General features: G+C 42.7%; 1 protein-coding gene across 8 annotated transcripts in view; it reads left to right on the forward strand.

Moving 5' to 3' along the window:
- Positions 1 to 10,330, forward strand: part of DNM2 (dynamin 2) — a 92,938-nt gene extending 82,608 nt beyond the window's left edge. For 4 of the 8 annotated variants that reach the window (XM_020791713.3, XM_020791718.3, XM_020791714.3 and 1 more), the window contains 3 exons: positions 5,049 to 5,284; positions 5,581 to 5,835; positions 8,457 to 10,330. In XM_020791713.3, the coding sequence (XP_020647372.1) occupies positions 5,049 to 5,284; positions 5,581 to 5,835; positions 8,457 to 8,526 (561 nt within the window). In that variant the 3' untranslated portion in view covers positions 8,527 to 10,330. The remainder of the gene's footprint in view (positions 1 to 5,048; positions 5,285 to 5,580; positions 5,836 to 8,456) is intronic. The other 4 variants (XM_020791717.3, XM_020791715.3, XM_020791720.3 and 1 more) reach the window with 2 other exon arrangements.
- Positions 10,331 to 14,170: the final 3,840 nt, after the last annotated feature.

The raw sequence follows: 14,170 nt of genomic DNA on the forward strand, positions 1-14,170 counted from the left end.
TCACTCATACAAGCATACAGTTTGGTTCACCCAGAACCCTTAACTTGTAGCACAGACCCTGAACCTATCAGTTCTGGCTAACCAACAGACACCTGAACCTATCAGGTTGGTACTCTGACACACAGTAGTACCCTGTCTGACACACAGACTCCCACACCAACTCCTTCTTCCCAGCTGCTGCTTCGTCTGCTTAGCTTCTCCACACACGCATCACATATTTATACAGTACAGCCCCTCCTCCTGATGTCCCGCCTTCCACTCCCCATAGGATGGAACTTTCCCTCCAAACCCATGACAGACAGGTAACATCAGTGCTGTTATGTAACATACACCACTCTGCTGACATTGTTCATCAGTTTCAGCATAGAGTTTGGGAATTACTGCAAGTTACTGCCTGTAGATCTTATTCCTGTGCAACACAATTCTGCTTAACAACCAGCCTTGTATGAATGAACACACAAATGAATGAACGCACAGTTACAGTTAACACATGAATAGGCTGCACAAGATTGTGCAGGCGAGGTGACAATGTTCAGGGAAGCCAAACAGAAAACAAAATTTACTCAGAAATTCTTCCTTCCCCTTAAGAAGTGCTAAATAAAAATAAAACCAGGAAGTATTGTGGTGCCTTAAAGACACTGAAAAAAATTATTTTAGTTTGAGTTTTTAATCCACTTTTTTTAGACAGATGGAGTAAAATATTTAGCCACAGACCTATAAGCAATTATACATAGTTGAGGAGACAATAGCATTATTAGCAGACACATAATGGGACCAATTACCCCAAGAGAGGTGAGAGTCACAACACTGGAGGCATTCAAGAGAACTTTAGATAACTACCTGGTGGATGTCCTTTGATTTGGATTCCTGCATTGAACAGGGGGTTGGACTTGATGGCCCTATAGGCCCCTTCCCCTTCTGTGATTCTGTTTGCCACACAGTCTCAGCCGAATGGAGTGTGAGGCTATCCGTATTCTCAGGACAAGCCCAATACTGTCATCAAAGATGGTGACAAATGAGGGGCTCCGTTATTGTCATGAACAAATTACACTGAATGCAGGAGGCCAAGGGACATTTTTTTAAAAAAATTCTTTTTATTATTATTATTTATGAAATCCCATCTATGTTTATTTAACATTGTGTCACCTGGGTTCAGCTTATAATTATTTGTTAATACAACTACAATACATATTAAGTTCTTAACATGCTTCTAACCATTGATAAAACAAGTTCCATGTTTGATAATATTCTGTGTCTTCTTTTCCTTTGATTTTCAGTGTCAGTTTATCAATTTCAATGCAGTTCAATATCTTTTTAATTATTTCTTGATCTGTAGGTGTTTCTTCATTTTTCCAGTATTGTGCAAATATATTCCGCCAAGGGACATTTTTATACAGTGTCTAATTGTACACATTACCTAGCCACACACTCAAATACTGAATAGCAGAAGGAACTGCTTCCATCATCAACATGATGAAAGAATTTCCTGGATATGTCAATAACCAAATCCTAACATATATACTACAGATGTGGGTATTCGTATACGAATGCAGTCGGCCCGTCCACTCATGTGTCCAGTGGCAGTGGCAGCCTCGCTCCTCCTTCCAATTGCTCCTGGAGCTGTGCTCTCTTCCCCCTTGCCTGGCCACTCAGCAGCCATGCAGGGAGACTCGTCCTCCCTCCCACTGGCTGGAGTGGTCAGGCCAGCAGGAAGAGAGCAGAGCTCCGGGAGCAATTGGAAGGAGGAGCGAGGCCGCTGGCGGATGCATGAGTGAACAGGCAGGCCACAGGGGCCTGTCCCTCGTTAAATCCAGCTGCGTGGGGATATTCATATTTGTATACGAATACCCCCATCTCTAATATATACCATAAGATGCTCAATTAGGCACTTTCTGCCGACTGTCCAGAATACACAGAGTAGGTAACCCTGAATAGCTCATTGTGATGATTATAGGTACCATCACTGCTGGCGTGTCTGGATATGTGTCCTAAAACCTTCAGCACCCCCAGGTACAGAGCTAGAACAGACTTCCTAAGAGAACTCTGGTCTACTCACAACCTTCCAGAGGGTACCACCCTAGCCACTATGGCTATGCAGACGCTTTACATGTATGTTTCTCACAAAGCTGATCTATAAGTCATCAAATATATAATATTCTACATGAGGTCATGCAAATCTAACTGTCACATTCATTGTGAGTTATATTCTTACATACAACTGTTTTACCTTTAAGCAATAGAATAAAAGCAAAAAGGAAAGCTTCCTGCTTATATACCGCCCAATACTACTTCAGGCACCCTTTAGGCAGTTTACAAGTTAATTATGCAGGCTACACCTTCTCTCCCCCTCCTCTCCAGCAAGCTGGGTACTCATTTTACCAACCTCGGAAGGATAGGAGGCTGAGTCAACCTTGAGCCGGCTACCTGGGATTGAGCCCCGGGTCGTGAGCACAGTTCTGGCTGCAGTACAGTAGTTTAAACACTGCGCCACAAGGCTCTTATCTTTCTTATATCAGAAACCCACTAACCATTAAACATGCCTCCAGATTCCACCCAAAGTACTCTGTCAACTCCATTGTTATCAACTCCATTGTCAACAATCAAGTCTTCAATATAAACAAATGTTCTCAGAACCACAGAATTCTGGGAATTGCAGTCCACAAAAGAGCACACACCCTACAATTTAAGGAAATAAATGTATGTATCCCATTAAAACCTTTATTAGTACAAGTTTAAGTTTAAATAGTAAATAGTTTAAATTTAAATAATAAAAGTTGTACAGTGGTGCCTCGCACAGCGAGGTTAATCCGTTCCGGATTAACCCTCGCTGTGTGAAACATCGCACTACGGAAAGTAAAAAGCCATTGGAACGCATTAAACATGGTTTAATGCGTTCCAATTTGGCCGAATACTCACCGTTGTGCGATGTTCCGGTATAGCCGGCAGCCATTTTCGCGCCCTCCCCTCGCTGAACGAGGGCGTGAAAATGCTGCGATCAGCTGTCCGGCGGGTCCAAAATTGCCACCGGAACAGCCGAAATGGCGGGGCGCAGCATTTTCGCGCCCTTGGTAAGCAAGGGGAGCGCGCGAAAACGCTGCCGGAAGCCCCAAAATGGTTGCGCGCAGCCATTTCGGGGCTTCCGCAGCGTTTTCGCACGCTCCCCTTGCTTACCAAGGGCGCGAAAACGCTGCACCCCGGCCTCTTTCGGCTGTTCCGGCGGCCATTTTGAAGCCGCGGAACAGCTGATCGGCGGGTCGCAAAGCGAAGGTCGTTAAGCGAACCGCTTACCGACCTTCGCTCTGTGAATTTTCCCCTATGTAGGTGCCGTTTTGCGATCGCATTTGCGATCGCAAAAACGGCATCGTTGCGCGGATTCGTCGCTCTACGGAGCGACCGTTGTGCGAGGCACCACTGTATATGGTGCTTGGCTTGGGTAAGTGTGCTGTGTCATGCAAATTGACAAATATAAAATTTTTCAAATGTACCCTCTTATTTAATTACAGAAATCAAAAGCTTTTCCCTTTAAATACTACGTACAGTGGTGCCTCGCACAACGGTCGCTCCGTAGAGCGACGAAATCGCACAACGGTGCCATTTTTGCGATCGCAAATGCGATCGCAAAACGGCACCGGAATAGGGCACAATTCACAGAGCGAAGGTCGGTAAGCCGTTCGCTTACTGACCTTTGCTTTGCGACCCGCCGATCACCTGATCGGCGGGTCCAAAATGGCCGCCGCACGACCCCAAAATGGCCACGCGCAGCGTTTTCGCGCCCTTGGTAAGCGAGGGGAGGGCGCGAAAACGCTGCCGGAACAGCCGAAATGGCTGCGTGCAGCGTTTTCGCGCACTCCCCTCGCTTACCAAGGGCGCGAAAACGCTGTGGCCGGCCATTTCGGCTGTTCCGGCGGCCATTTTGGACCCGCCGGACAGCTGATCGCAGCCATTTTCGCGCCCTCGTTCAGCGAGGGGAGGGCGCGAAAATGGCTGCCAGCATCGCACAACGGTGAGTAAATCAATCAATTGGAACGCATTAAACGCTGTTTAATGTGTTCCAATTGGTTTTTACTTCCCGTTGAGCGATGTTTCACACAGCGAGGGTTAATCCAGAACGGATTAACCTTGCTGTGCGAGGCACCACTGTATACACATATATGCAGTGTAAAGTTAACAAAACAGCAAGCACACACTTTGTTGTTTTTACCTGACAATCTTTTAATCTTTTCAATTGGAACTAAAACATATTTGAGCAAGCAGGTGCCTTTTCCCCAAAATTCCTAATTGCCATCAAGTTACAAGGAAATTACCTCAGTAGTTTTCCTTATGTGAGTAAATCATTGTTAAATATTAGCAATAAATTATTTTTGAATAGTTTGTTTTAAAGGTTTATATAAGAGGCTGCAACAAAAGATGAATAAAGCATGTCATTCTTTATGTTTACCGTATTTTTCCATGTATAAGATGCCCCCCACTTTTCTAATCCAAAATTAAGAAATCTAAGTGAGGCTTAGCAAGTGTAGGGGGGAAAGGGATCAAAGTGCTGCAAGATTACTTTGATCCCTGCTTTCCCCTCCACTTGTTTTTTCTTCTCTCCTCAGCTTACTTCCGTGTATAAGACATCCTTCAATTTTTAGTCTAAAGATTTTAGACAAAAGTATAGTCTTATACACAGAAAAATATGGTATATTACTTGAATGACTGTCGTACATTGTGTTTATTCTGCTTTTCAAGGAAAAAGATTATCTTTTGTAGTGGTTCTCAGCAATAGAAATGAATAAGGCTGGCAGGTGGAGTATATGCATGAAAATGAGAGATAGCTCCTCAACCAGGCTGATCTTTTTGAGAGGGAGGGAGTGTGTATTCCTGGAGATCTTGATTCCTTTTGCCAGTGACAGGCATGAAAGTGTGTTTCTCTCTGACTGCTGCAGATAAATGTGAGCAGGTTTCTGCCCTGGAATTACTCCAGGCTGGACATATCAAGTCCAGACTGTCAGATGGAGAGGGTATTTACCTCTATGTTCTTGTCTTTCTCCTCCACTCCACTACTACAGACCAAGGATTTCATCCATTCAGAGCTGCTTGCCTACCTGTACTCCTCTGCAGACCAAAATAGCTTGATGGAGGAATCTGCAGACCAGGCACAGCGCAGGGATGACATGTTGCGAATGTACCATGCCTTGAAGGAAGCGTTGCACATCATTGGCGACATCAGTACCAGCACAGTTTCCACACCGGTTCCTCCTCCTGTGGATGACACATGGCTGCAGGCAGGAAGCAGTGGGCATAGGTGAGTTGGCATGAAGCAGCCATCTGGTTCTGCCATTGCTTTTTGCTAAAACATGCAGGGGAGCCAAGAGAGCCAGAAGTTGAAAGGGGCAAATCTCAGGTGAACGACATAATCAAATTCCTGTGGTTTTCAGAACTCCAGGAAGAGCCTGAGGAACTACATTCGGCCCCTCTCTCTTGCAGTTTAAACATTCAGCTCACCTTTTGTCAGTAGATGTTTGATGTGATTTGAGATTCTGTTTTCTTCAACTGCACAAACTAGTCTTACTTGTGATGATGATTCCCTTTCTTTTGCAGCCCGACACCGCAGCGCAGGCCTCCTTCTACTGTGTTGCCACCGGGGAGACCCCCAGCTGTGAGGGGTCCTTTGCCAGGCCCTCCACTGATCCCAGTGCCAGCAGCAGGGCCTTCCTCTTTCGTGGCACCACCTATTCCTTCACGCCCTGGACCGCAAAGTGCATTTGCTGCTAACAATGACCCTTTCTCAGCCCCACCTCAGATTCCTTCCCGACCAGCACGTGTTCCACCCGGCATCCCCCCAGGCGTACCCAGGTAGGGGGTTGTTCAGGTTTGCATCTTTTCATTGTGCTCATCTTGTCTTTGTACAGCTGCAGCAACCACTGTGTTGATAGGCCTTCAAGCTTGCAGGTCTTTTTCTAATAAGGGTGGTTAACTTCCAGACCCGGCAGCAAAATGTGACTTAATGATCCCTCCCTCCTGGGGACACAAGAGGACTTTTAACTTAAAAACACATTGGAAGAGTAAGAAGGCTACTGGAATAAGGTAGAATTTAGCACTGGCATCTGGAAAAATAGCCCATGCAACATGTTTATTTGGTGCATCTTCCTAGATTGAGTGAGGTATGTGTAATGTGAATCAGATGAAGCAGTAACATCTGGCCCAAAGAAAGGAACTGCTGCTAATTTTGCTCACCAGCATTGAAACCTCTCCCCTTTAAAATGGTGGATTCTTCCTGGAGGAGAATTGTTTTCATTTCAGTATTGCAAGGACGAAAACTGCCTCCTTTTCAAAGCTCACTGGGGAAGTCATGTCACATAAACAATCCTGAATTTAGAAGTAGCAGTGATAGAAAAAAAAATGGTTTGCTATCTGCAGGTCTTGCTGTGTTTTTTCCTTACACGAACAGAAAAAAATTGCAGATTTTAACACTGGGCATAGAATTTAGCTACCTGAGAACTGGAGCCTGTATTTTAACTATTTAGTGCTTATGGTTTCAGACAAAAATTGAGAATCTGCCCTGGCTTGGATGCTGTCGTTGATATAGGTCCTTTGAATGTAACTATGGCCCCTGCTTGTCCGGTGTTAATGGATAAGTTTCAGATTTGCAGCCTGAGGATGTGGGCAGGACCCTTGGCTACCATGTCTGCTTGGTTTTCAATCTGGCTTCAGACTTGGCTATGGGACAGAGACTGCTTTGTTGCCTTGGTGGATGACCTACGCCAAGAACTGGACAGTGGGAGTGTGTCCCTGTTGGTTCTGCTGGACCTCTCAGCAGCTTTCAAAACCATTGACTGTGGCATCTTTCTGGGATGGGACTTGGAGGCACTGTTTACTGTGGCTCTGGTCCTTCCTGGAGGGGAGAACTCAGAAGGTGCTGAGGGACTCCTGTTCAGCATTCTGGCCATTGGCCTGTAGGGTCTCTCAGGGTTCTGTTTCTTGTCCTATGCAATGTAACATCTACATGATACCACTGGGAGAGGTTGTCTGGAATTCTGGGCTTTAGTGTCACCAGTATGTGGATAACACCCAACTCTCTCTCTCCTTTCCATCTATATCTAAGAAAGCTGCTTTGGTTTTACATCAGTGTCTAGTGTCAGTAGTGAGCTGGATGAGAGTTAATAAGCTTAATCCAGACAGATTTTATTTACCATTTTAAGATAGATAGACAGATAGACAGATGGACGGACTGATTGATTGATTAAACTTTATTGTGGTCAAAGACCAGCCACCATTTTAATATAATATTTATTTACCTATTGTGAATATGTTGGTACGTATTGTTTTTAGCTTTTAAACATAACCTTAGATGTAAATTGCCTTGGGTACTTTTTAAGGAGAAAGGCAGAGTAAAAAACATTCTAGATAGATAGATAGATAGATAGATAGATAGATAGATAGATAGATAGATAGATAGATAGATAGATAGATAGAAAGAAAGAAAGAAAGAAAGAAAGAAAGAAAGAAAGAAAGAAAGAAAGGTGTAAAATTGCTAATGATATCCCTAAAGCGAGCTGGCTCAAGATTGGCTCAGCTTTCCATCCTTCTGAAATGGGTAAATTGAGTACCCAGCTTGCTTGTCAGGACAGTGTTTAGCTTGCATAATTAGACTGTAAAGTGCCCAGAGAGTGCTTTAAGCCCTATGGGACGGTATAGAAGTAACTTTTTGCTTTAATGTTGATGAAGTGCCTTACATTCCCCATGTTTGTTTGTTTGTTGGTTGGTTTTGTCCAGGGATGATTCCTCATAAGAACAGAAGGTTTTTGCATAAGTACATATGAACCTATTACTTCATAAGCATAGCTGAATGTATTTTCCAAAAATTTATGACAGTCCCATGTTTATTTGTATAATGCCTACACATGACAAAATTCAGTCACTTCTTGCTGCAGAATTTGAGTCACCTTCTTGCAGAATTCTTTTTTCTCGTTCTTTAAAAAGTGTAGCCTGTATTGTAGCCAAACTATAATGATGGCTCTCCATCACATAGCAGTTTACCAAGGAAGGCAGACAAAGGAGTGATGCCAGCTGGCAGATGATCACATGTGTCACGTTTACTGGGGAATGCCACCCTCTTCTCTAGTGTGCCTGTTGTTTGCCTAGAGTTTGTTACAAACATGGTTGAGCCAGATTTGGTATCGCTGAATGGCACAAAGGCACACATTTCTGCCAGCAATGAAAGAAAAGATATGGCAGATTGGGATGCTGTTTGATCCCTGGCCGTCTGGAAGATAATATTGAATGATGAGCCCTGTAGTCTCTACTTGTTGGCTGCTTATGCCAAAAGGCATAGTTATTTTGCCATTCAGAATACAGAGATATCCAGTTGCTTCTGGGTTATGAGCACCAGCTTCACCTATTTTGTGATGACCTCTGTCTGTCCAGTTTTCCCTTTCTCAGCATTCACTTGTCTCCCTGTTTTCTTCTTTCTGCAGTAGAAGACCCCCTGCAGCGCCGAACCGACCCACCATCATCAGACCGACTGAGCCTTCCTTATTAGATTAACCATGACCACTATCCCGGAGGGAGGAGAGGCAGTTGCCTGTTAACTATCTTGTGGATGGAACTCATGCCTACTCTGTTCTGTAAAAGAGCTCTTTGCAAGTGATCCGCCTTAGCTAAGGCCCAGTCTTCCCATCCTTCAGTCCCATCTTCCTCACCTTACCGATAGCAAAGCTACAGCAGCAGTCAGCACGGGAAGAGTGCTCTAAGTCCGTTACCTGGGAATAGCTCTGAGAAGCCTAGCATTCCTACTACCCTTGACTAGAGAGGGATTTGGTGACTAGAATCTTCCCTGGGAAGAAGAGGAATTGCTGTTGTTTTGTTTTTGCTCTCCTCTTAGTGGCCACACCAGCCCCATTCCTGATGGGAACACAGAAGATTCTATTTTGTGGAGTTGTTTTGCACTTTGTTGAGAATACAGAAGAGAACTGTAGTGGAGTGATTGGCTGGGAATGTAAAAAAGTAAGAGAACTTGTCTTTCCATCACAAAACATCTGCTTTTACCATTCATTCTGAGTGAAGTTGTCCATCTTGTTTTACCCCCCACCCCCACCCTGTGGATTTGTTTGTACTATATATGTATTAAAACATCTCCTTCAATTGCCTTAACTTTCCCCCCCCCCTTTAAACTTCAAAGCAAAACTTGATCAGTTTATTTCCATTTTATACCTTGGAAGAAAAGGAAATGATGGAACTACAGATAGCCAGTTTTAAATAGTTCACTAAATTGAAACAGGACTTAACCGAACAGAGTTGTTAGAAAGAGGAAGGCACTGGATTATTTTTGGGCCTATCATATAATGCTGATTAAATGTATTCATGTACCATGCTACCCTCTGCACAACAAGGGCTTATGCTTAAACGGAAGGAGTGCCGTTTGATCCAGCTTACCAGTTTGTGGCCTGGATAAGCATGGTTGGTGTGCTACGCCACTAGGACACCCAGGTAACCAGTTGCAGGGAAGTTCGTCATTTCAACATGGCTTGGTTGACTGTGCCCTTTTGTAGCTGGCTTGGTCACGAAGAAGGGGTGGTGAGAAAGAGCTGGGGAGAGAGAGATCATCAGAATTGCAGTTGTCTGCATGAATCGCTTCTGTGGAGAGCTTTTCCCTCTCTGTTCAGAAGACTGATTTTTCTCTATGCAATGAACTCATTGTGTCTGTGGCTGCAACTTACCTCTGCATCTAGGTTGAGGGAAGTTCTTAATTGCAAATTATGTTCAGAAATAGATCTCATGATTCCATTGCTGAGAAGTCCCGCAGAAGCTCCCAAAGGAGTCTCTTCTCTCAGAGGAGGTTTTGTGGCTGATGGCTGTTCTGTCTCTGGAACTGTGTTACCGCTCTGAGAGTTAGTGGGCAACGTTGGCACCTTCCCAACAGGTCTAGTAAAGCACTCTGCCCTCCCTGGGCTGTGGTTGTATATATTTCTTCTGTATTAATATTTGTATAAATCCTAGATTTTTAAAAAATCAACACTTAATCCTCCCTGCCCCAAAGTGTCCAAGCGTGTCAGGGATACCTCACCCTTCCTGAGATAAGATGTAAGGAATAGCAATACACACACCATCTGCCTTAAGTGTTTCTTCCAGTGGGTTCTTCCCTTTGTACCTAAATTGGAGCAGTCACTGCTTGCTTTATGTCCTGGGTGATAGGACCCTTCCCAGATGGTGCTAACTTCCTTTGTGCCTTTACTGCTTGAACTCTATGCCGTTTTGCCCTAATAATCAATGTTGCCTTCTCACAAACGATCCCTTGTCTCTGAAGCCACTAGCAACAGCTTTGTCTCCTTCTTATCAGTGCATTGCATAAACTCCCACCACTTACACCTACTGGTTACTTCTCCAAAAGATGGCATTCGCTTGGTAGCATGGATTCCTACTGCCATTCATTTTGATCTGATTTGCTTCTTCTTGACTCTTCTTGCCATGTGTAAAGATGCTATGGCGCCTTCGTTCCTTCATCTTTAGATGAAAAAAAGTTCCCAGTAGTTTGGGATAAGTGCCTCCATTATGTATCCTATTAATAATCTAAAATAAAGGGAATTCTGCTGGTGGAAAGTCTCTGGCAATTTGTGCTGTTGGTTTGTTTGTTTGTTGTTCCAATAGACACTTAGGGGTCTTGAGCCTGAACTGAGCAGACACATTTTAGTTCAGTTCATATCTTACCTTTAGTAGTGGCAACTATCTGCCTGGGCATCCATCTGGAAGAGCTGATTTTCAAACCATGTTCATTTTAATTTTTGAATGGGAAATGGTTGTACACTATGTAGGACAGAACTGGGCAAGCTCAGACCTCTTGAGAGCTGTATTTGTGAGGATTGCATGGAGCTTGTATTATTACAGAGGGAAGTGTGTGGATGGGTACTTCTGTTTTTGATTTTTTTGATTTTTGGGGGGGGACCTTAAAGGGATGGCCCCAAGGCCCCTGGCAGCCACCAGGAGCATAACATGACTAATTTTTTGCAATTTTTTTTAATTTTAAACACTTTTTTCAGGGGAGAGGGTAACTGCATTCAGTCTACAGGCCATACTTTGCCTGTCCCAATTGGGGGGGGGAGCGGAGAAAGGCACTGGAAACAAAACATAGCGAACAGAGAAAGAAGATTATCAGAAGTACCTGTATTTATTAAAATGACCATTTGAATAAATACTGACACTTCAAAGAATTCTGTCTCTCTCTTGGCTTTTCTTGGCTTTTGTAATATTTGATTATTAAGTTGAGGATTTCTATGACTTAAAAGTGTCAGAAATATGTAAGTATTTATGACCCTAAAATTGTTTAAATATGACCAATAAAACAGCAAATGTGACTTTATAATTTTTCTGAAATTAGCACCCATGTTTTAAAAATTTGTGCTTATACACACCACACAGAATTTAAAATCTATATTCTTTTTCACTTCCAGTGCAGAAGTGCTAGTATTGGATGAATCAAATGAACATTTTGAGAGTAAAATAGTTAAACCTGGATTAGTTTTCATCAACAGCAGAGTTGCTTTGGATGATCAGACACATCTTGAGGTTATCAAACTCAAAACTCCCCATCAGTATGTTCTTGTTTCTGAAGAAGCTCCATTTGCCATCACGAAGTAATAGGAACAAATTTGGAAAAAGCCAACTCATCTGGAGAAAATTCTGGCTCGAAGTCATCAAATTTTGCTTCAAGTCCATTTAGAATGTTACTTATTTTTCAAAATGTTGAATAACCCAGTTTATTACTAATTTTTTCAGCCACTTTCCCTTTTGCTTTAAGTCACCTTCTGCTTGTTTCACAGTTTTCAGTGTATCACTAAGTTCCATTCCTACATTTTCAATGCAGGTGATTGCTCTTGATAGTCCACTGAAGTTAGATTTTATATATGCCAAGTTTCTGGCCAAGGTTTTAGAAAAAGAACCTTGCACAATCTTGATAGAGAAAGATTTACTACAGTCAGATTCTTTTAACTGTCCACTACAAGGAATCATGATCTGTGGAATAATGCATAGCGACTGTCCGCTACAAGGAATCATGATTTGTGGAATAATGCATAGCGACATCCAGCCAAGTCCCTCAACACATCTCAGCAGGTTGGGGAGGGACAGCCAAAGTAGGAGCAATTTCTTTGAACATCTGTACTTGAAGTAGAGCTTTGATGAACATTTTTCCCATTTGAAATTATCTACATTAGGATAGTAGCTTCAAATCTCTTTGGCCACTCTGCATAAAGCATGTGCAAGGCATGTATGTAAATCCCTTGGCTGCCTCAGTCATGTATGGAAATGCATCTATTACAAAGAGGAGGTTGTTTCCCCTCTTTACACCAGCCAGCCAGAGTAGTTTTATAGAATCATCTAAGACTGTAGTGATAGCTGAAATGTTTACTTTTTGTAAAGGAATATTTCACCAGGCTTGTCACATTACTGAGCGCCAATAATATTAGCTGTGTACTGTATCTGCCATTTACATCACTTGTTTCATCTACTAAAACCCATATCTTGTTATTGCCAACAGCAGATCTTATTTTTCCTAATCCATCTTCATAGCAGGCTAGATTCATTTAGAACTGAGAGACTGGTGTACTTCTTCCAGAAATGTCTGAAGGTACCATCATCTAATTTCCTTAAAGGAATATTTGAAGTAACCACATTGTACAGAGAACCTTACAAAATTCTGACTGGGTAACTGATGAACCCACAGTTGAAAAGGAAGCTGTCTCAAAAAGGAGATAGCGCCTGTTCTCAGCGAAGGTAAATCTTACTAAACAACTTTTTATGTTTCACTGCATAAAAAAGTTATTGGATACTAAAATGGTTTTGGGCTGATAACTTCATGTAGTTTACAAAACAAAATATCACCATCATTACTGAAGATTTGCTCCCCAAACTTTTGAACGGAATGCTGTAATTTTACACTTGCCAAACATCTACTTTTAGGCATGTTGAAATCAGATTGCAGCTCTTATGTGACTTCACTGTCTCAAACACACACACCTGAGTTAGGGAGAAAAAGGTTAATTTGGGGGGGAGGCACGTTCTCACCTTTTTTTTTTCAGGCCTGATCAGCACCCACCTACCCACCCACACACCCTGAGATGGGGAGCAAAGGAGAAAAAAATTTTTATTTTTTTTTGGCCTGGGCAGGGGAGAAGCTTTTGCCTGCTGAAGTTATTTTTTAAAAAAGTTGCTCTTGCTGATGTCACTTCAAGACTTTTGCAGATCAGGGAAAAGGCTCTGCAGTGCATAAGCTCACATGTGCTGCAGTTTGTTTTCGAGGAACACAGTGCCCTCCACTGCCGATCTCTACTACATGCCTCTCCCTCCGCCATTGCAGTCACTGAGGTGAGTCAGGCAGTCTGACTCATGTTTGCTGGCTCATCAGGAAGATTGCTGACAATCAAAATAAGTTTCTGACAAAATTAAGCAGAAATATGATGTGACCCTTTTAAAAGGTCAAAATATTACTTTAAAAACTACTTAATTCTTACCTGATTACTCCCAAGCATGTTTTAAAACTTACACATTTAAAGGAAGGTTGCAGTAAAAATATGACATGTCATAGAAATCCTTGCCTTACTGATAATCACATCAGCGAAAAGCAGCCCAAGTTATTACTTTCAGAAACCGTTCTCAGTCTTTCCTTTCTTACGGCTATTTGCTATTTCATTGTCATTGTTCCTCTCTCATTCCTCAAGGCATTAGGGATTATACATGAAGTGATATTGTGTCTTTGTACAAACATCATGTTTTGCTCATTTACAGCGGGGAGATTCAGTGCTTCCCTTTTCTGATCGCACCAGGTTATATTAAACAAAGAATCAGACCTTATTGAGTACTTTTGTAGCAACTATTGAAAAAAAATACTTGGCAACAGTTTTTTTAAAAAAAAACCTCATTAAATCAAGGTCTAGTTTTCCTATGTTGGAAACTGCATCTGAGAGTCCTCATCTTCATAAAATTAAGTAGAGATAATTGACAAGAATAGGCAAACCAACCAACATATTGCAGGCAACCTTTGTAGGAATTGTGGAACACTGCTGCCGTCTATTATGGCAGAGGTTCTTCCATCGCCAGCCCGTGTGTATTAAAATGTGCCCTGCAAGCAGAGGATGAGCAGGAACACAGAACCACAGCTGCACTTCTAGGACTGCTTTCAACACACATCATGTAGCGA

Source organism: Pogona vitticeps, chromosome 2 (genome assembly GCF_051106095.1).
Source record: "Pogona vitticeps strain Pit_001003342236 chromosome 2, PviZW2.1, whole genome shotgun sequence".
Classification (NCBI taxonomy): Eukaryota; Metazoa; Chordata; class Lepidosauria; order Squamata; family Agamidae; genus Pogona; species Pogona vitticeps.